At 46.2% G+C, this 21,896-nt stretch overlaps 1 protein-coding gene and 1 non-coding gene across 3 annotated transcripts in view; one reads left to right on the forward strand and one right to left on the reverse strand.

The window, feature by feature from the left end:
* KIF5A (kinesin family member 5A) overlaps positions 1–21,896 on the reverse strand; it is a 45,597-nt gene that overhangs the window by 18,832 nt on the left and 4,869 nt on the right. For both annotated transcript variants that reach the window (XM_007534948.3, XM_016193371.2), the window contains exons 2-15: positions 12,399–12,486; positions 12,227–12,300; positions 11,522–11,626; positions 10,547–10,595; positions 10,088–10,143; positions 9,489–9,576; positions 9,120–9,244; positions 8,563–8,667; positions 7,558–7,706; positions 7,166–7,314; positions 6,747–6,925; positions 2,097–2,165; positions 1,560–1,766; positions 1,096–1,242 (exon numbers count right to left, since the gene is read on the reverse strand). In XM_007534948.3, coding sequence (XP_007535010.1) covers positions 1,096–1,242; positions 1,560–1,766; positions 2,097–2,165; positions 6,747–6,925; positions 7,166–7,314; positions 7,558–7,706; positions 8,563–8,667; positions 9,120–9,244; positions 9,489–9,576; positions 10,088–10,143; positions 10,547–10,595; positions 11,522–11,626; positions 12,227–12,300; positions 12,399–12,486 — 1,590 coding nt within the window. The remainder of the gene's footprint in view (positions 1–1,095; positions 1,243–1,559; positions 1,767–2,096; positions 2,166–6,746; positions 6,926–7,165; positions 7,315–7,557; positions 7,707–8,562; positions 8,668–9,119; positions 9,245–9,488; positions 9,577–10,087; positions 10,144–10,546; positions 10,596–11,521; positions 11,627–12,226; positions 12,301–12,398; positions 12,487–21,896) is intronic.
* On the forward strand, positions 6,267–6,394 carry LOC132539677 (small nucleolar RNA SNORA3/SNORA45 family). The gene has a single exon (XR_009551006.1). It is a non-coding gene; the product is annotated as a small nucleolar RNA SNORA3/SNORA45 family (small nucleolar RNA).

Genomic DNA, 21,896 nt, shown 5'->3' on the forward strand with positions numbered 1-21,896 from the left:
GGTGTCAGGAAAAAAAAGAAAAAGAAAGGAAGGAAGGAAGGAAGGGGGAGAGATAGATAGCATAAGGGATATGCAAAGGGAATATCATGCCTGAGGCTCCAAAGTCTCAGGTTCAATTCCTGATAAATTACAAAAAAAAAAAAAAAAAGGAGGAGGAGGAGGAGGAAGGAAGAAAGGAAGGCTTATATGTGGGATATATAGTCAATGACTACTAATCTCAATTTAAAGGATTACATTGTATCACTTGGGACAAAGAGATGGAACTGAAATAAATATGCCAAGTGAAATAAGTATATAGGTGAAAGAACTACCAAATGATTTACTCATACGTGGAATCTACATAACTAAAGCACACAAACTGGAGAAATAAAAACAAAACTGCCTCTTACACTTTGTAAAAATGATGGCTGACAGAGGGAAGGGGTTGGGGGGCAAAGGAATTTTGGTGGTGGGTGTAGTGAATTACAAACCCCTATATATGGGGGCTGAAACTATACCCCTTTGATTTTATAATTAAATGATATATTGTACTTATTTTTTATTGGAGTAGAAAGATAAACTTATTGGATAGAAAGAAGGAAGGAGGAGCTAGAGGAGGGAGAGAAAGAGAGCAAGAGCAAAGAAGAAACCTGCAGCACTGCTTCACTGCTCATGAAGCTTTTCCCTACAGGTGGGAGCCAGGGCTTGTACCCAGGTCCCTGCACTTCGTAACATGTACACTCAAATCAGGTGCACCACTGCCTGGTCTCAGATCTTTTTTTTTTTTTTTTAATATTTATTTATTTTCTCTTTCGTTGCTCTTGTTGTTTTTCATTGTTGTTGTAGTTACTATTGTTGTTATTGATGTTGTTGTTGTTGGATAGGACAGAGAGAAATGGAGAGAAGAGGGAAAGACAGAGAGTGGGGGAGAGAAAGATAGACACCTGCAGACCTGCTTCACCGCCTGTGAAATGACTGCCCTGTAGGGAGCCGGGGGCTCAAACCAGGATTCTTATGCCGGTCCTTGCGCTTTGCGCCACGTGCGCTTAACCCGACTCCCTGAGCCCAGTGCTTTATCCACTATGCTACCTCTTGGACCACAAGCTCACCACTTACCAGCTTAATCTCCCCGTTGCCCACGATGACACTGAACTCACTCAGGTCCTTCATCAGCCCGTTCAGCACCTCGGCAATGCGCTTTCTCTGGTGCCCGCTGACCTCCTGTAGCCGCTGCAACTCAGACTCCAGAGACAGCATGGTGGCCTGGGGATGACAGTCCCTCAGTCATCCCACTGCCATTTCCCACTCTCCTTCCCAGCCCAGAACCCCAAGCAGGGGCCTCTCCCTTCCCATATGTCCCTGAGGATTGCTACGAAGAAAACACAGGCCCTATGGAAGGGTCTAGAAAAGAGGGAGCTGAAAGGGGAAAAGTGCATGAAGGGGTGAGGGAGTCCCCAGCACACTGAATGGGAGCACAGAGCCGCACATGGGGTAAGTCTTGACAGTGGCCACAGCGGCCCGTTTAGATGTTTAGGAGGCTCAGAAGTGAGACGGCTCTTAGCTACTAGCCTGGTACTCACCACCTTCTGAGACAGCTCATCCACCAGCAACTGGTTCTGCTGGCTCTTCTCCTCCACCTCTTGAGACTTCTGGTCGTAGTTCACAGCCAGTTCCTCCAGTGCTTGCAGCACCTCCTTTACCTCGTCCTTAGCGGCATCATTCTCTGACTGCAGGTGGCTCAGCTCCCTCTGCACCTTCTCATTGTCTCCTCGAGTCGATACCAGCAGCTTCAGGGAGAGGAGAAGCACAGAAAGGAGTCTGCTGCCAGGAACCACTTCTATGGCCCCTTGGCCTGGGGAAGCCAGGCACCCACCCAGGGAGACTCTAGGAGAGAGGCAAGGACCACAGCAAGAGGCTCGAGGTAGTGAGCTTAGGCTTCCTAGAAATAGGATGAAAGAATGAAGAGCTCTGCTTTAAGCAAAGCCCCGAGTTCCCAGGATTCTCCAGTTTCGGGGGTGACTAAGCAGAATCTCCCTTCTTCCATGTGATTCTGAAAAGCTCTTTCCTCTCTAATGCCTTTCAGGGGTGAACACACACTCCTGGGTTCACCTCCTTACTTCTTCTTGGTCCAGCATTTGCTGCTTGAGCTTCTCTATGAGTTGGCTCTGTTGGTTAATCTCGTCGTCCTGTTGGAGGCAAAGGGAAAAAGAAGCGTAAAGGGAAGTGGCTCCTTCCAATTTAGACATATGGGGTTGAGATTGATGTAGGATAATGACAAAAATCCAGATAGTCTAGATACTAGTTCAGAAAACAGGTCTCCTCCTCAGCTTCCTTCATCTACTCCTGCCCCCTATATATATATATTTGAAGATTTATTTATTTATGTAATAATAGAAGAGATATGAAGAGAGAGAAACGGAGCATCACTCTGGTATATTGATCAAACTCAGGATAGCACACTTGAGGGTCCAGTGCTTTATCCACTGTGTCACCTCCCAGACCTCACCCTCATGGTTTTTGTTATTGTTGTTTTATGTTTATTTACTTATTTATGGGGGGAAGGGAGAGAGAACCACAGCATCACTCTGGCACATGGGCTGCCAGGGATTGAACTCAGGACTGCATTCTCACAGGTCAAGTACTCTACCTGCTTGACCACCTCCTGGGTTACTGTTTTGTTGTTGTTCGATAGTTTGGTTTCTGAAACTGACTACCTCTGCATTCTGGTGGGACTGGGGTTTAAACTTGAACTTCTGGTGCCTCAGGCATGAAGGCTTTCTGCATCATTACTACACTATGTAACCAGTCTCAAAAAAATTTTTTTTTTTCCAAAATTGGTTGCTTTTTTAAAAACAATTTTATTTATTTATTCATGTAGAATGATCAGTGGAAAGACAGAAAGAACCAAATATCACTCTGGTATGTGTGCTGCCAGAGATTGAACTCAGGATCTCATACTTAAGAGCTCAATACTTTTTTTTAAATTATTTTATTTTTATTTTTTATATTTACTTATTTTCCCTTTTGTTGCCCTTGTTTTTTATTGTTGCTGTAGTTATTATTGTTGTTGTTATTGATGTTGTCGTTGTTAGATAGGACAGAGAGAAATGGAGAGAGGCGGGGGAGAGAAAGATAAGACACCTGCAGACCTGCTTCACCGCCTATGAAGCGACTCCCCTGCAGGTGGTGAGCCCAGGCTCAAACCGGGATCCTAATGCCGGTCCTTGCGCTTAGTACCACGTGTGCTTAACCCACTGTGCTACCGCCAGACTCCCTGAGCCCAATGCTTTATCCACGATGCTACCTCTTGCACCACAAAAATTGTTTGCTTTTATTACAGTGCCAGGGAGTAAAGTGAGGCCCTCACATAAGTATAATACTGCTGAGTAGTTTCCCTGGCCCAGTTTTTATTCTAGATTGGGGGAGGGGGGAAGTGGGGGAAGAGAAAAGAAGTACTATTCTTCCATCCATGGAGTTTCCTTGGTGTTGTTCATAGTGCTTCCATGTTATGCCATGGAGCAAACCCAGGGCCTTATGATCTTAAAATGATAAAAACAGGGAGTCAGGTAGTAGTGCAGTGGGTTAAGCACATGTGGTACAAAGCGCAAGGACTGGCTTAAGAATCCTGGTTAGAGCCCCCGGCTCCCCACCTGCAGGGGAGTCGCTTCACAGGCGGTGAAGCAGGTGTCTATCTCTCTCTCCCCCTCTGTCTTCCCCTCCTCTGTCCATTTCTCTCTGTCCTATCCAATAACGATGACAACAATAACTACAACAGTAAAATAACAGGGGCAACAAAAGGGAATAAATAAATGAATATATATTTAAAAAATAAAAGAAACAAACTTGGGGCTGGGTGGTGGTGTACGTGGTTAAGTGCACATGTTACAATGCACAAGGACCTGGGTTCAAGCCCCTGATCCAAAACTTCACAAGTGGTGAGGCAGTTCTGCAGGTGTCTCTCTTTCTCTCTCCCTCTCTATCTCCCCCTCCCCTCTGGATTTCTGGATGTCTCTATTCAATAAATAAAGATATTAAAAATATTTTCAATGATATTCTAAAAAAAAGACAAATACAAACTTTCTTCTGGGGCCAGGGGCATGTGCAGTGGTAGTTCATTAAGAATTGCATGCAAGAGGTCCAGGTTTGATCCCCAGCATTACCAACAGCCAGAGATGAGTGGTGCTCTTGTCAAAAAAAAAAAAAAAACTTTTCTTCATGGGATCTGGTATAACTTTGACACCACATAGAAAAAAAAATTATCTTTGTTTTATTATAGCTGAGGCTTCATGGCTCCAGGACTCCCCCCCACCCCCATATAGAAAGACAAAAGAGAAAGGGAAAGACACTATAGCATTGAAACATCCTCAGAAGTGGTGGGGGCCAATGTGTCCTGGAGCTCCACTTCCCCAGAGCCCTGCCCCACTTTTGAATGAGAGAGACAGGCTGGGAGTCTGGATCGTCCTGTCAACGCCCATGTTCGGTGGGGAAGCAATTACAGAAGCCAGACCTTCAACCTTCTGCATCCCACAATGACCTTGGGTCCATACTCCCAGAGGGTTAAAGAATAGGAAAGCAGGGGGTCGGGCTGTAGTGCAGCGGGTTAACTGCACATGGCGCAAAGCACAAGGATCGGCATAAGGATCCCGGTTCAAGCCCCCGGCTCCCCACTTGCAGGAGAGTTGCTTCACAGGCGGTGAAGCAGGTCTGCAGGTGTCTTGTCTTTCTCCCCCCCCCGCCCCCGTCTTCCCCTCCTCTCTCCATTTATCTCTGTCCTATCCAACAACGACATCAATAACAATGATAATAATAACCACAACAATGGTAAAACAACCAGGGTAACAAAAGGGAAAAAATAGCCTCTAGGAGCAGTGGATTCGTGGTGCAGGCACCAAGCCCCAACAATAACCCTGGAAAAAAAAAAGAAAAAAGAAAATAGGAAAGCTATCAGGGGAGGAGAGGGGATAAAGAGTTCTGGTGACGGCAGTTGTGTGAAGTTGTACCCCTCTTATCCTACAGTTTAGTCAATGTTTCCTTTTTATAAATACATTTTTTTTAAAAAAAGTAGTGGGGGGGTCTGGCTTAAAACTGGGTTATAGGCAGGGCTAGGTGAGCTAGTTTGCTGGCCCTAAATATTCATATCTTTTAACTTATAAATTCTATTACTGGCTGCATACTAAGCAAATCATTCAAAAGTAAAGTCTTTTTAAAATTTTTCTTAATTATAAAAAGGAAACATTGACTAGACCGTAGGATAAGAGGGGTACCGTAGGGCGGAGGGTTGATAGCATAATGGTTATGCAAACAGACTTTCATGCTTGAGGCTCCAAAGTCCCAGGTTCAATCCCCCACAAAACCATAAGCCAGAGCTGAAGAGTGCTCTGGTTAAAAAATAAAAAATAAATAAATAAATAAATAAATAAATAAAAGAGAGGGAGTCGGGCTGTAGCGCAGCGGGTTAAGCGCAGGTGGCACAAAGTGCTGGGACCGATGTAAGGATCCTGGTTCGAGCCCTGGCTCCCCACCTGCAGGGGGGTTGCTTCACAAGTGGTGAAGCAGGTCTGCAGGTGTCTATCTTTCTCTCCCCCTCTGTCTTCCCCCTCTTCTCTCCATTTCTCTCTGTCCTATCCAACAATGACGGCAACAATAATAACTACAACAATAAAACAAGGGTAACAAAAGGGAATAAATATTTTTTAAAAAGAGTGGTACCACAGTCTGGTAGGTAGTACAGTGGGTTGAGTTGGACTCTCAGTCCTAGATCCAGAGTTTGATCCCCACATTACGTATGTCAGAGTGGTGCTCTGGTTCTCTATCCCTCTATTCTTCATTAATAAATAAGTAGTAAAGTCTTATGCACAAATGATAAAGATAGTCATTTCAGAGTCATCTGTAACAGCAAAAACTGCTGATAAAAAGAAAGCAAACATGGGCCGGGAGGCAGTGCAGCGGGCTAAGTGCACATGGTGCAAAGCGCAAGGACCAATGTAAGGATCCCAGTTTGAGCCCCCGGCTCCCCACCTGCAGGGGGGCTGCTTCATGGGCAGATCTGTAGGTGTCTATCTTTCTCTCCCCCTCTGTCTCTCCTCCCCTCTCAATTTCTCTCTGTCCTATCCAACAGTGATGACGTCAATAACAACAACAACTACAACAACAATAAAAAAAAATCATGGGCAACAAAAAGGGAAAAAAAATAGCCTCCAGGAGCAGTAGCTTCATAGTGTAGGCACTAAGCCCCAGGAATAACCCTGGAGGCAATAAATAAATAAATAAATAAATAAATAAATAAAATTGAGACTAGTCACGCTTGGGTATCACCCGTGGCCTTAGTGTGCTAGAGTCCTTGAAGAGTAACTGCTGACATTATTCACTGGCTGTGGCCCTCATGCTATAGCCAGGCGTCAGGTTAGTGACATGTTACACTGACCTATACTAAACCTTTTGCCCACAAGTAACAGGTGGTGCTTTTATCCATGGCTTGTGTAGCCGATCTCTATTACACATGTGTAGAATGTTAAGCTTTTTTTCTTCATTTTATTTATTGATTCATGAGAAATGATAAGAGAGAAAGAGAAAGAACCAGACATCACTCTGGCACATGCGATGCCGGGAATTGAACTCAGGACCTCATGCTTGAGAGTCCAATGCCTTATCCACTACGCCAACTCCCGGACCACAGAATGTTAAGCTTTATCTGCAAGAGCCTATTGGGCCCTGTCTGGCTTCAATGAAAAAGGGGTTGCCTGGGGTCCCTGTCTGCCGGCCCTCACCTTGTCGTCCAGCTGCTTGTAGAGGCGGCGGATTTCCTCCTCGTATTTCTGCCGCTCCTCGGGTGCAATCCGCACCACAATGGAGGAGTTGTCGCTCATCATGGGTGTCTCCTCACAGAGCTCAACTCCCAGGACTGCATCCTCCCCTGCCAGGCGCTCTGTCTCAGGCACATTCTCCCCTGAATGGCAGGGGTTGAGAGTGAAAATCGGCACCCCACCCTTCCTCCCTCCATGCTTCAACTGCCAGGTGAACTCTACCCTTTTTTTAGGGGAGATAGGTGAGGGGAGCCAGCCCCTGCCTCCCTTCCTCATGAAATACAGCTTTCCCTGAGACCCCCCTGCCCTTAACACCATCCAGACAGAACCCTCTCAAGATCCCCGTCCCTCGATGCCTCTTGTGCCCACAGGTCCTCTCTAACCATTGCGCCACCGACTCAGCTCAGCCTCCAGTTTTGCAATTGTCTCCTTCTGCGCCTTTGTCTTCTCCTTCTCCTTCTCATACTTTTTCTTCCACTGCTCAGCAGTCAGCTCCAGGTTCACAGAGGCAGTGTTTTTAATGGTCTTTGCTCTGGGAAGCAGAGAACAAAAAAGATGAGGCCTCTCTGTTGAAGCAAGTATGACAGGGAGGGAAAGATAGCTCAGTGGGTAAGCTGCTGCCTTGCCATGCACATGGCCTAGATTCAAGTGCCAGCACTACATGGGAGGTGCTATGGTCTCTGCATGAATGAAGACAGCAGCCTGGAGCAGTGAGCGGGGGCTTGTATGACAACAGAGAGGAAGGGATGGGGGGGCCAGGGACCCTGCCACTGACCGCTGCCCAAACATCAGGGTGGACTTGGTCTCTGCATCATTGTAACTGGATGGAGAGCAGCAGATGAACATAGTTGTCCGGCAGTTTCCCCCCAGAGAGTCCTGGAGAATCCTTGTCATTTTGCTGTCACGATATGGAACGTAGCTTTTCTGAGGGAGGAGAGTGAGCGTGCATCAGAAAAATAAACTCAGAACAGAGAAGTGGCTCAGTGACAGAGCACATAGCTTGCATGAGTGAGGCCCTGGATCTGATCCCCACATTCCGGAACCTGACAGCCACCCTCTGACCTCTCCCTCTTTCATGCACACTTAAAAACACAAACAACAGACAACAACTTGGGTCCACCTGCATATCAGAGGTCAGGCTCAGGAAAAAACTAGTATAGTCATGGGCCCTTTGGAATATAACTAAAATAGGCCTACTAGCTATCTTCAAAATGGAGACCTCAAATCTTCATCTGCAATATTCCAGCTTTTAGGCTCATGATTAGTCAACAAATTGTTTGGTTTTATATAACTCTTTTTTCAGCCACCAGGTTCCAGATGTTAACATGATGCCAACCTGACTTCCCTGGGCAGACGACCTCATCAGTGTATCCTGGAGCCCCACTTCCCCAGAGCCCCACCCCACTAGGGAAAGAGAGAGGCAGGCTGGGAGTATGGATTGACCTGTCAATGCCCATATTCAGTGGGGAAGCAATTACAGAAGCCAGACCTTCCACCTTCTGCACCCCACAATGACCCTGGGTCCATACTCCCGAAGGGTTAAAGAATAAGAGAGCTATCAGGGAAGGGGATGGGATACACAGCTCTGGTGGTAGGAATTGTGTGGAGTTGTACCCCTCTTATCCTATGGTTTTGTCAGTGTTTACACACACACACACACAGATACAAGAAATAAAGGACTCCAACAAGAGGATGAGGAAGGATAGATGTGCAGGGGCATGACCAGGTGGTGTTAGGAGAGATGGGGTGGGCAGGGGCGGGGGCCCTAGAAAAGACTCACAGTGCCCTCTGCCAGCGCGGAGATGACATTCCCCAGGGCTGACAGTGACTTGTTGATATTCTTGGCCTCATCCAGCACGGCACCCTCAGCTCCAGTTTTGCTCACCTACCAGGGCAGGCAGGGGTGAGGTGAGTGCATCAGAGCTGCTGCAGTGGCTGAGCACTCTCCTCTCCACTCATGGGGCTCCATCCAAGGTGGGATGTGGATGAAGAAAGCAAGGCACTGTCAAGGACATCCCTCCTCCATCTCAACAGTTCCATTTATGTGAAACGTCCAGAAAAGGTAAATGCACAGACAGAAGGAGAATCGTGGTTCCCAGGGGGTGGGGGAGGAGAGAGAATGGGCTACGACTCCTAACAAGTGATAAAATGTCCTGGAATTTAGTGATAATGATGATACAAATCTGGGAAGGTGCAAAAAGCCGCTAAATGGTGTAGCTAAAGATGGTAACTTGATGCCATATAAATTATATCCCAATAAGATTTTGATTTTCGAAACAAGTCCACATCCCTCCAAGGCTCCCATCCCTCCACACCCCACCTCCACAGGACTCCAACCTTCTCACTCCCTGCCAGGTCCACGAGATATAGTTTCCCACTAAGCTTCTGCTCTGTCTCCATATTCTCCTGCTTGATGTTGATGAGGAAGATGCTGTGGCTTCGAGAGCTGTGTTCATTCATGTCTGCAGGGGTGCGGGGGGGAGAGAGTCCCTCTGCTGACTCCTACAATACTGCAGCCCTCGCCCTGGCTTCCACTGAGGACTCCTCTCCCTGCCCCCCACAGACTAGCTCCCCACTCCGCCTCCCAGCAGCGGTCACACAGACTAGTGGTCATCCCCCTCCAGAGTACAGGCTTCCTTGCTCACTCTTCAGCCCAGAGCACACAGAAGAGACTGGCTCAGAAGTTCTCTTTTTTCCCCCACTCACTGGTGACAGCCACATGACGATTCGACTTTCCTTCATCAATTACATCTAAAATCTCCTCGGGGCTGGACACAAAGCGCTCGGTGCATCCCTGCAGGGAATGAACACAGTGACCCACAAACCAACATAACTGACTGAGACCAGCACACTGATCATCTCTTCTCCAAGCCCCTGATTCTCCCCCGCCCATGGCACATCTCACCCCTCCAGGATACCCACTCCCACCTCTGGGTCACACACTCCCCTCACATTCATACACTCACGCTCTTTTATTATTTTTTTTGCCTCCAGGGTTATTTCTGGGGCTCGGTGCCCGCACTACTAATCCACTGCTCCTAGAGGTCATTCTCCCCAATTTGTTGCCCTTGTTTATTGTTGTTATTGTTATTGTTTTTATTGCTGAGGGAAAGATAGACACCTGCAGACTTGCTTCACCGCTTGTGAAGTGACCCCCCCCTGCAGGTGGGGAGCTGGGGGCTCAAATCCTTAAGCCGGTCCCTGTGCTTTGCGCCATATGTGCTTAACCTGCTGCACTATCGCCTGGCCCCATCTCACGTTCTTAATACACCAACTCCACTTAGATGCCCTGTCTCCACTCTCACCTTCACAAATGGCACGCGGTTTTTGTCCTCATGCACAGACAGGTTTGTCTTGGTCACTGAATCAAGGTGAACAACAGAGGGTGAACAAAGCCAGCACTTCCAGCACCGCCCCCCTCCAGTACTCCCCACCAAGAAGTCTCTGCAAATGGTGGCTTTTTTCCATGTGCCAAGGGAGGAGACACTCCCATGAGGTCTCACCTTCCTGAACTCAGTAGAGATTGTTTCTCTTCCTCCCAAATTCCAGCCCCAGGGTATTTCTCTGGAGAACTGGCTAGCTAAGTTCACCTCTGACCCTTTGGATTTGGGAAATTTTTGGTGATTGGAGGCAAGGGATATAGACAAGACAGTGAGGTGCACACTATGAGTCTTGCCTAACAGGGCCTAATCCCAAGAGCAAGGTGACATCTTTTCTCTTGCTCTCCTCACACCTCCCATCCAATAATGTGAAGTACCACTCACCATCTAGAAGGTCACGAATTTTATCCAGGTAAATCTCAAAGTAAGAAACCTGGTTAGAAAGAAAGGTCGAAGAGTTAACATATAACATACTATATGTGAACTCTTCTTTCAGCCATCAGGTTCCAGATGCTACCATGATGCCAAGCAGACTTCCCTGGGCAGACAACCCCACCAATGTGTCCTGGAGCCCTGTTTCCCCAGAGTCCTACCCCACCAGGGAAAGAGAGAGACAGGCTGGGAGTATGGATCGACTTGCCAATGCCCATGTTCAGTAGGGAAACAATTACAGAAGCCAGACCTTCCACCTTCTGCATCCTATAGTGCCCCTTGGTCCATGCTCCCGGAAGGATAAAGAATAGGAAAGCTATCAGAGAAGGGGATGGGATACAGAGCTCTGGTGGTGGGAATTGTGTGGAGTTGTGCCCCTCTTATCCTATCATTTTTGTCAGTGTTTCCTTTTTATAAATAAAAATTTTATATATATATATATATATATATATAGTCACTGTAAGTGAACACCATAATTACATAAATAGGTCATCTCATCCTATAATTTTTTATTATCCTCTTGATAAGTATGATGTTCTATTTTTCTTTGGATGTCAGTATTATTACCTACATTTAAAAGTTTTATGCTCTGGAATTTTAGAGTGGACATTTCTGCTCATGAATGAATCATTTGTAATAAAGAGCTCCTCAGGAAAGAAAAAGAAAGAAAGAAAGGAAGGAAGAGAAAGAAAGGAAGAAAGGAAGGCAGAGAATGAAGAAGACCGATCTGACATACGCTGTGGGGACCTTAAGTTCTGTGACTATCTTTCAAGTGGTGGGAGTGGGAAGCAGAGAGCAGAAGAGACTTTCTTGGCAGTGGTGGGAGAGGTAAGAAGAGGAGAAGAAAAAGCCGGGGCACCCAGGTTTTCACAAGATCCCCCCTCTTAGACGTCACATAAGGACACCCAGCCGGTGGGCTCTGGTCACCTTGATGTGGAACTCAAGATTCTCATCCATGGAATAGATGTGGTTGAAGATGTCTCGGGCAATTCGAGGAATGATTCCCATCAGCTGGGGGTCGTGCAGTTTTCCCTGGGGAGGAAGGGGGTTCCAGGATGAGACTAGGGCTTAGGGAGAACAACATAATTAGAAGTATACAACTGAACACAGAAGGGGGCCAAGCAGTGGCACACCTGGTTAAGTGCACACGTTACAGTGCACAAGGTCCCAGGTTCAAGCCCCTGGTCCCCACCTGCAGGGGGGAAAGCTTCATGAGTGGTGAAGCAGAACTGCAGGTGTCTGTCTCTTTCCCTCTATTCTCCCCCTCCCCCTTCAATTTTCTTCTAGCTCTATCCAATAATAAATAAATAAATATGTCAAGTGAACACCGAAGTAATGAGAAGAGAACCAGCCTCGTTTAGGAGACAGTTACTGTCATGTCTACCTTTCAATGGAAGGAGAAAAGAACCAACATTGTTTGGGCTCTACCTGCTGCTGCTGTGCTTTTCACAATTAAAAGAAGAAAACTGGAGGAATGGAAAGGAGAAATTCCATTAAACACTACCCTCAGCTCATCCTCCGTCCCCAGCTGTCTCTGGACCACATCTCCCTTGAGTCTTTCTCTACTCAGCTTTCTTGGCCTTCCAAGAACATGCCCAGCTCCTCATTGCCGATGGAGGACAGAACTCTCACCTCCATGGTGTGTGTTTTCCCTGAGGATGTCTGTCCGTAAGCAAAAATGGTGCCATTGTAGCCAGCGAGGACATCTGGAAGAGACAGATGACAGAGAAAGTGTGTGAGTAGGAAGAAGCGGGGAAGGGAATGGTGAACCTGAAAAAAGGTATTGCAGAAATACATCCGTTACCTTTGACAATTTGCATGGCACATGCATGGTAAACTTGCTCCTGAGTCGTGTTCGGGGGGAATACGCGGTCAAAGACATATGGCTTCCCCTGGAGAGGAAATAAGATGGCAGGCATCAGCAGGCAGAGTATGAGAGGATAAATACCGCAGCCTCCTCCCACCGTTCAACCTTCTGTGTTTGTGGATGGTTGTGGGGATGAGAGAAGAAAGATTTAGTACTGACACCAGCAGTTGTGCACAAGTGGTAGACAGTGTTATGAAGTGTGTCGCTTGGTAAAACTGGGTGAGCGGGTCTCAGTCTTGGTGTGATGATCCAGCATCCCACCACCCCAGATCCCCTCCCTAGGAAAAGAAAGGGGATAAAACAACAGGGCTATAACCTGTGGAGAATGAAAAGCAACATTAAAACCTGCCTTTCAGGACCTGGGAAATAGCACAGTGATTATGCAAAAGACTTTCATGCCTGAGACTCTGAGGTCCCAGATTCATTCCTTGGTTAAATAAATATCATGCTTTAAGCTTAAAAATACCTTCCTCAGGAGTCGGGCGGTAGCACAGTGGCGCAAAGCACAAAGAGGTAGCACATCTGGTGGTAGTGCAAAGCACAAGGTAGCACATGTCGGGTGATAGCGCATGTGGCGCAAAGCACAAGGACCAGGTAAGGATCCTGGTTCGAGCCCCCAGCTCCCCACCTGCACGAGTCACTTCACAAGAGGTGAAGCAGGTCTGCAGGTGTCTGTCTTTCTCTCCCCTTCTGTCTTCCCCTCCTCTCTCCATTTCTTTCTGTCCTACCCAACAACGACATCAATAACAACAATAATAACTACAACAATAACTAGGGCAACAAAAAGGCATAAATAAATAAATATTTAAAAAGATACCTGGGAGTCGGGTGGTAGTGCAGCGGGTTCAACGTACATGGCACAAAGTGCCAGGGCTGGCGTAAGGATGCTGGCTCTCTACCTGCAGGAAGTCGCTTTACAAGCAGTGAAGCAGGTCTGCAGGTGTCTATCTTTCTCTCCTTCTCTCTGTCTTCCCTTCCTCTCTCCATTTCTCTCTGTCCTATCCAACAATAACAACAGCTATGACAACAATAACAACTACAACAAGCACAACAACAAGGGCAACAAAATGGGAAAAATGGCCTCCAGAAGCAGTGGATTCATAGTGCAGGCACCGAGCCCCAGCAATAACCCTGGAGGCAAAATAAAACAAAATAAAAAATACCTTCCTCGGGAGTGGGGCAGTAGTGCACCAGGTTAAGCACACTGCGCAAAGATCCAGTTTAAGCCTCCAGCTCCGCACCTTCAGAGGGGCTGCTTTACAAGCAGTGAAGCAGGTCTGCAGGTGTCTTTCTCTCTCCCTCTCTGTCTTCCCCTCCTTCCTCTCTGGATTTCTTTCTATCCTATCCAACAACAACAGCAGCAGCAACAACAATAACAAGCAACCACAACAACAATGGAAAAAAGATGGCCTTTGCAGCCGTGGATTCAAGGTGCAGGCACTGAGCACCAGTGATAACCCTGGAGGCAAAAAACAAAACAAAACAACAAAAAACCTTCCTCAATAGACATATGTCATGATATAAGAGTCACGTGGTGGAGACTGTATGGAATGACACCCTGTAACAATTATACCACTTAAAGTCCTGTCAATCTATATTAAATCACTAATAAAAAATAAAACACTGGGGCCGAGCAGTGGCGTGCCTGGTAGAGCACACACGCTACAGTGTGCAAGGACCCGGGTTCAAGACCCCGGCCCTACCTGCAGGGGGAAGCTTCACGAGTAGTGGGGCAGGGCTGCAGGAGTCTCTCTGTCTCTAGCTCCTCCTCCTCGATTTCTCCGTCTCTATCCAATAATAAAAAAATATTTTTTTTAAAATAATAATTGTCGTATGCTTTACATTGGCTTGTTCTAGCCCTCCCCCTGCCTAGAGAATTGGATCAGGCCTGCTAATTTCACGGGCCCGCTTGGCCCCGCCCCAAGGAACCCCGGGAGAGGGTTCCTGAGTTCGAGAGTTAGCCAGAGTTCCTGAGTTCCTGAGTTAGAGAGAGTTCCTGAGTTCCTGAGTTAGACAGAGTTCCTGAGTTCCTGAGTTAGACTGAGTTCCTGAGTTCCTGAGTTAGACAGAGTTCCTGAGTTCCGGAGTTCGAGAGTAAGGGAGAGAGGGTTCCTGAGTTCGAGAGTGCCAGAGTTCCTGAGTTCCGGAGTTAGACAGAGTTCCTGAGTTCCTGAGTTAGACAGAGTTCCTGAGTTCCTGAGTTAGACTGAGTTCCTGAGTTAGAGAGAGTTCCTGAGTTCCGGAGTTCGAGAGTAAGGGAGAGAGGGTTCCTGAGTTCGAGAGTGCCAGAGTTCCTGAGTTCCTGAGTTAGACAGAGTTCCTGAGTTAGACAGAGTTCCTGAGTTCCTGAGTTAGACTGAGTTCCTGAGTTAGACAGAGTTCCTGAGTTCCTGAGTTAGAGAGAGTTCCTGAGTTAGACAGAGTTCCTGAGTTCCTGAGTTAGACAGAGTTCCTGAGTTCCTGAGTTAGACAGAGTTCCTGAGTTCCTGAGTTAGACAGAGTTCCTGAGTTCCTGAGTTAGAGAGAGTTCCTGAGTTCCTGAGTTAGACAGAGTTCCTGAGTTCCGGAGTTAGAGAGAGTTCCTGAGTTCCGGAGTTCGAGAGTAAGGGAGAGAGGGTTCCTGAGTTCGAGAGTGCCGGAGTTTCTGAGTTCGAGAGTTTCAGAGTTACAGAGTAAGAGAGAGTTCCACAGTGGAAGAGTTTCAGAGGGTTCCCAAGTACGAGAGTTCCTGAGTGCCAGAGTTGGAGGGTTCCTGAGTTCCTGAGTTCGAGAGTGCCAGAGTTCCTGAGTTCGAGAGTGCGAGAGTTCCTGAGTTCGAGAGTTTCAGGGTTACAGAGTAAGAGAGAGTTCCTGGGTTCCTGAGTTCCAGAGTAAGAGAGAGAGTGCTTGCGCCGCCGCAAAGAGACAGCAGAGTTCTGTTTGGTGATTAGTTTGTCTTAGTTTATGAATCGTTGTTCCTGAATAAAGAAATACAGCTTCCCTGCCCAGCCGTTGTCTCCGCGTCTCTGTTACCCGCCCGTGAAGCTAGCCAGCCCGGCAAGAGCCTTTCCGAAATTTTAACAACAAATAATAAAAATAAAACATTAAAAAAAAGAGCCACAAGATGTATTAAATGAAAGTTACAAAGCTAAGGATCTATGTATTAGATATTCTCTGCTGTAGAAATGAAATACACATACCCTGAGCTGTTGAGATGTTATGGAAACATTAACACAAGCTCTCTGTGAATGGACTATATGAAATCAGAAATACAGAGCTTTCTTGAAGGAGTCAGTTTAAGTGAAGAAATACAATGAAGCAAATCACTCAGAACTACAAGTACTTTGATACAAGTAACATGTTATTAAATATGTGTGCTGATAAGAATCCTAAAGATTTGGGAGTCGGGAGGTAGCGCAGCAGGTTAAGCACAGGTGGTGCAGAGCGCAAGGACTGACGTAAGGATCCCGGTTCGAGCCCCTGGCTCCCCACCTGCAGGGGAGTCGCTTCACAAACGGTGAAGCAGGTCTGCAGGTGTCTATCTTTCTCTCTGCCTCTCTGTCTTCCCCTCCTCTTTCCATTTCTCTCTGTCCTGCTCCATTTTTTTTATTATCTTTATTTATTTGCTTATTAGATAGCGACATCCAGAAATTAAGAGAAGGGGGGAGATAGACAGAGAGAGAGAGACCTGTTGTCCTGTTTCACCACTAGTGAAACTTTCCCCCTGCAGGTGGGGACTGGGAGCTTGAACCTGGGTCCTTGCACACTGTAGTGTGTGTTTAACCAGGTGCGCCACCACCTGGCCCCCATTTCTCTCTGTCCTATACAACACGCGACATCAACAACAATAATAACTACAAGGGCAACAAAAAGGGAATAAATAAATATTTTTTAAAAGTTTAGGGAGTCGGGCGGTAGCACAGCGGGTTAAGCGCATGTGACACAAAACGCAAGGACAGATGGAAGGATCCAGGTTCGAGCCCAGCCTCCCCACCTGCAGAGGAGTCTTCACAGGCGAAGCACGTCTGCAGGTGTCTTTCTCTCCCCCTCGCTGCCTTCCCCTCCTCTCTCCATTTCTCTCTGTCCTATCCAACAATGACAACATCAATAATAACTACAACAACAATAAAAAAAAGTTTTAAAAGAAAAACCCAGTGAAAATAAATATATCAAACTGCTTATAGTCTTCTCTTGGGTGGTGGGGGTTTTGAGTACTTCTCTGAGCTTTTCTCTTTTAATTTTGACAATGCTTAAAATATATTAGTGTTAAATAAAAAGAATAAGATTAAAAAGTAAAATGTAATAATGTAACCATGTCCAATATTATTAAAGAAAAATTCATCTCCATTCCTAAATTGTAATCTAATGTTTTTCCCATCCAGTAGCCAAGAACAGAAACAAACAAAACATGCCTATCTCAGGCACATGACCCTCATTCCTTCTCCACCAATGATCCTGGTCCATGTGTCATGAACCCAGGCTTACAGACAAAGAGGATTAAATATAACGCTAAAGCCAACCTTGCCCCTCCCTTCTTCCCCTCTGGGGACTTGGGTACCAACACACACAGAGACAGGCAGATGTGCACTCGCGCATACACACTCCCACATAATCTCCGGCTCTCCCCCTAACACTTTCTGTGACAGGATTCCAGAGGACGCTGAGCAGGCATTAAAATGGAGGGCGCTCTCCAAGTGCTGAAGGTAATTATTGCCCAAGGAGCTCTTTCCCTCAGCCAAGGCTGAAAGAAGAATGTGAACAGAGGAGAAAGGTAGCATTATCAGAACTGTTAGGAAAAATACCCCTGAGCTAAAAATGAGTGTACTTAATAATCTCACAAGTGGGAAAGCCCTAGACATAGATTATCATTTCAGGGACGCTGGGAAGATCTGCCATCATTGCCCTACTCCTAAATTGGTACCTTAAACTCCAAGTCTAGGCCTTCCTTCCTTCCTTCCTTCCTTCCTTCCTTCCTTCCTTCCTCCCTCCCTTTCTCCCTTCCTTCCTCCCTCCCTTTGTCCCTTCCTCCCTTCCTGCCTGCCTTCCTTCCTTCCTTTCATTTTTCCAGAACTTTCCTTGGGCCTCTTGCCTGCATAATTCCACCAGTTCCCAAAAGGATTCTTTTCATTTTTTTTTTCTTCTTGAGAGAGAGGAGAGGAGGAGGAGGAGGAGGAGGAGAAGAAGAAGGAGGAGGATGACGCTAGGCATTACAGTACTACTCCATCACTTTTGAAGCTTTCATTTTGTATTTGTCATGTGGTAGCTGGAGGTTTAAACACAGGTCCTCATGTATGGTAAAGTGTCACTCTACAAAGTGAGCCATCTCCTGGCCCCTAGTTCTTGTTTTGTTTGTTTTTAGCTAGGGACAGAGAGGTAGAGAGAGGGAAAGAAACTACATCACTGAAACTTCCTTCAGTGTGTAGGGGCTGGAACCTGAGTTACACCCAAGGCCAAACAGTGTACTATCCAAATGAGCAATTTTGCCTTGCCCCACCCCCAATCCTTTAATTTCCCTAAGATTTTTCTGTTCAAGTGTAGAATCATTTAAATTTGGTTTTTATTGAGAAAATGCTATTTTACAAATTTGTTCCTACCTGAGAGGTATAATTTCACAAAGTAGTGCCAGCTCACCCCACCCACCACCAAAGTGCTTTTAAAAAAAGATTATTTATTAACATGAGACAGAGAAGGAAGGAGGGAGGGAGGGTGGGAGGGAGAGGGAGAGGGAGAGAGAGAGAATGCCAGAGCACCACTCTGGCACATTTTTTCTGATGTCAAAAATCAAACTTAGGATCTCATCCTTCCAAGTCCAAATTGATTATCTTCCAGGAAGCTAAAGTACTTTTAATTTTCTATTGATCAGATGCAGGACAAACTTGATTTGTCAGATCTTTTTACTTCCTTGTTTTGTTTTGATGGAGAAAGAAAGAATAGAGGTCACAGCACCAATGCTTCTTTTAAGGCAGTGGGAGCCAGGGCTTAAACCTGCACATGGCAAAGCAGCACACTGCCCAAGTGAGCTGTCTCACTAGCTAGATTATTTTTATAATAACTAGTTCAGTGGGTTTATACGTTTCATGCCTCTACTAACATGGGAGACATCACCACTACTTATACCTTTCATGGCACCTAATAATTACCTTAAGTCAGACGATAGTACGATGTAAGGAGCTTCTTATCAGAATGGGGAGTGTGTGCTACAGTCAGCATAAGTCATTTCTGCTGACTTTTCCCAGGCCTATGCCCAGACCAGTCTTCAGCCTGAGTTAACATACAAATGAAGAAGTTTCTGAAGGCAGGGATTCTCACTAGTCTTGGCCTGCAGGATAATCTTAATATTTACTGAATAAACACAGATACTGATAGAAAAAGACCTAGATGTTGAGACAAAACAACTAGTCAGAGGTGGAAAATGTTAACCCCTTCCCGAATGCATTAAAGGCGAGCCTGTGGGAGGCAGGCGGTTGTGCAGCGGGTTAAGCGCACATGGCACAAAGCGCAAGGACCGGTGTAAGGATCCCAGTTCGAGCCCCTGGCTTCCCACCTGCAGGGGAGTCACTTCACAGGTGGTGAAACCGGTCTGCAGGGATCTCTTTCTCTCCCCTTCTCTGTGTTCCCCTCCTCTCTCCATTTCTCTCTGTCCTATCTAACAATGGTGATATCAATAAAAACAACAATAATAACTACAACAACAATGAAAAACAACAAGGGCAACAAAAGGGAAAATAAATAAATGTAAAAAAAAAAAAAGGCTAGCCTGTGAGGAGGAAGGATATATAAAATGCTAATGAGCCAGAGAGAGAGCACACCAGGTCCGGTACCTGTACCACCATGCACACAATCTAGTTTCCAGTGCTGGCATGGCAGGGAAGGGGCTATGGCAATGGAGGAAGCTTCAGTGCTGTGGTATCTCTCTGTCTTTCTATCGGAATGAAAAAGTGGCCCAGAACAGTAAAACAAGGTCACTTGCCCACAGGCAAGTAGAGCAGTTTTAACCCTCAAGCAATCAGACTCCAAGCCCCAACTGCCAAATCGAGCCAAGAACACAGTATCAACAGTGCATCAGGTTATATCTTTTTCTTCTCCCTCTCCACATGCCCCTTACCCCCAATTTGGACATTTCCCCTAGTGTTTCTGGACAGACCTAAAGTCTTTCATCACTCCCCGTTTCCAACCACGAGCCCAGTCTTAGAATTATAGGAGTTCCCTGTCCCTCCTCTCTGCGATGCCTCCCCCACGGTCTCCACCTCCAGCTGGTGTGGCAGCAAAGACTACCGCATGTGTTGTGGGAGATCCTCCATTTTTTAATGCCTGCCCCAGGTCCACTCTTTCTTTTTAAATTTATTTTGGTAGGACAGAGAAAAAGGCAAGGTAGAGGAGAAACACCGGCAGACTTGCTTCCCCACTCATGATGCTTCCCCACTGCAGGTGGGGACCAGAGACTTGAACCAGGGTCCTCTCACACAGTAACATGTGCACTCAACCAGGTACACCACTGCCTGGCCGCCCGCAAGTCCACTCTCTACCACATGCAGCATCTAAGTAAACACTCCTCAAACACAGTCTTCTTGGGTCTTCTTGCAGCCTATGACTCTTCTCCTTAGACCCACTCAAGCCTTTCTATGGTCTCCTTGTCCATATATGTCTCCCAAGACCTTTTCTGCTTTCTTCCATGGTGTGCACTGACTAAAGCTAATGAAGGAGCCTAAGGCCTGGGATCCTTATCAGTCTTCAGTAAAATGCCTGGTGAAGGCTAAACTTCTGAGCACAGGGCCTGATTTCCATGGTGACACCCCTGGGGATTGTTGCCATGGAAATGCTGGAGAGACACTGGCCATAGTGAATATTACCTCCCCCTTTGCATTTTTTTGTTTGTTTGTTTTTGAGACTCACCAGAGCTAAGGAGAATCCATTCCTCCCCTTCAGACATTAAACAATATTGACTTAGCTCCAATAAGCCTGCAGGACACAATATAATTTTTCCAGATGGGTTTCTTAATGGTCCTGTCATTTTTTTTTTACATCTCCTTAAGAACCCACTTAAGGGGCTAGGCAGCAGTGTACTTGCTTAGGCACACTATGCAAAAGGACCTGGGTTCAAGCCCCTGGTCCCCACCTGCAGGGGGAAAGCTTCACAAATGGTAAAGCAGTAACACAGGTGTCTCTTTTTCTCTCCCTCTGTTTCATCTGCCCCTCTCAATTACTCTTATTAAAAATAATAATAATAAAACCTACTTAAGGGCCAGCAAAATAGCTCACTTGAGTGGTGCACTGCTTTGCTATGTGTGCAACCCAGGTTCAAGTCCAGCCCCCACTACATCGGAGGAAGTATCAGTGTTGTGGTCTCCTGCATTCCTTTCTGCCTCTCTGTCTAAAAAAAAAAAAAAAAAAAAAGGGAGTTTTTTAAAAAGAAGAACCCACTTGAGTATTGGGAGACCTGAGGGAAGTAGAATGGAGTGGATATTAGATGATGAAGAAAGAGAATTTCATCATTGTTATCCTTCTCATATCTGGTATAAATACAACAATCCAGTTCCAGATGTTGGGACAAGGCAGAGAAAGATGAAGAGGGATTTAAATGGATCCAGCAGTGCAAAGTACAGTGGGTATTTATTTGCACAAAAAGTAAAACAAGCTACACCCTACACACAGTGACTCACCCAGGCCAATTACTTTTGCTAATCCCATCCCCAGATTCCTGGGAGTAGTCAGGGAATTGGAAGAATGAAGGCTCACAGAGTTGTCTCTCTGGCTTTTTCTGCTACTTCTGGTCAAGCAGAAGTGGCCCAATTTCACTAGGGACTCTAAAGGCCAGAGCTAACACAGTACCACAAAGAGAGCTGTTAGAGAAAAGGGGAGGAGAGGGAGCCAGGCAGTAGTGCAGTGGGTTAAGAGCACATGGCACAAGACGCAAGGACCAGCCCGGTTAGACTCCCCACCTGCAGGGGGGTCACTTCACAGGCGGCGAAGCAGGTCTGCAGGTGTCTTCTCTCTCCCTCTCTGTTTTTCCCTCCTCTCTCCATTTCTCTCTGTCCTATCCAACAATGACGGCATCAATAACAACAACAATAACAATAACTACAACAATAAAACAACAAGGGCAACAAAAGGGAAAATAAATAAATATAAAAAAATCTTTAAAAAACAAAGAAAGAAAGAAAAGGGTAGGGGCTGGGTTTGGAGAGATTTCCTCTCTCACCTCACTCTTCCTCACTGTCCCAAACATCCTGAAGCAGTTTCCTCCATTAATCGTTCAAACACCTCCTAATACACACACATACTGAGTCTCAGTGGGGGCTAGTAAAAAAAAAGAAGGTAAAATATATTCTCCCTTTATTGGTTGGGACCCTCCACAGTCTCTGTGAAATCACTTTTTTTTAATAAAGTTAATTTGCTTTTTAAAATTTTTAAAAAATCATCTTTACTTTCTTACTGAATAGAGACAGCCAGAAATCG

This window comes from Erinaceus europaeus, chromosome 7 (assembly GCF_950295315.1).
Source record: "Erinaceus europaeus chromosome 7, mEriEur2.1, whole genome shotgun sequence".
Lineage (NCBI taxonomy): Eukaryota > Metazoa > Chordata > Mammalia > Eulipotyphla > Erinaceidae > Erinaceus > Erinaceus europaeus.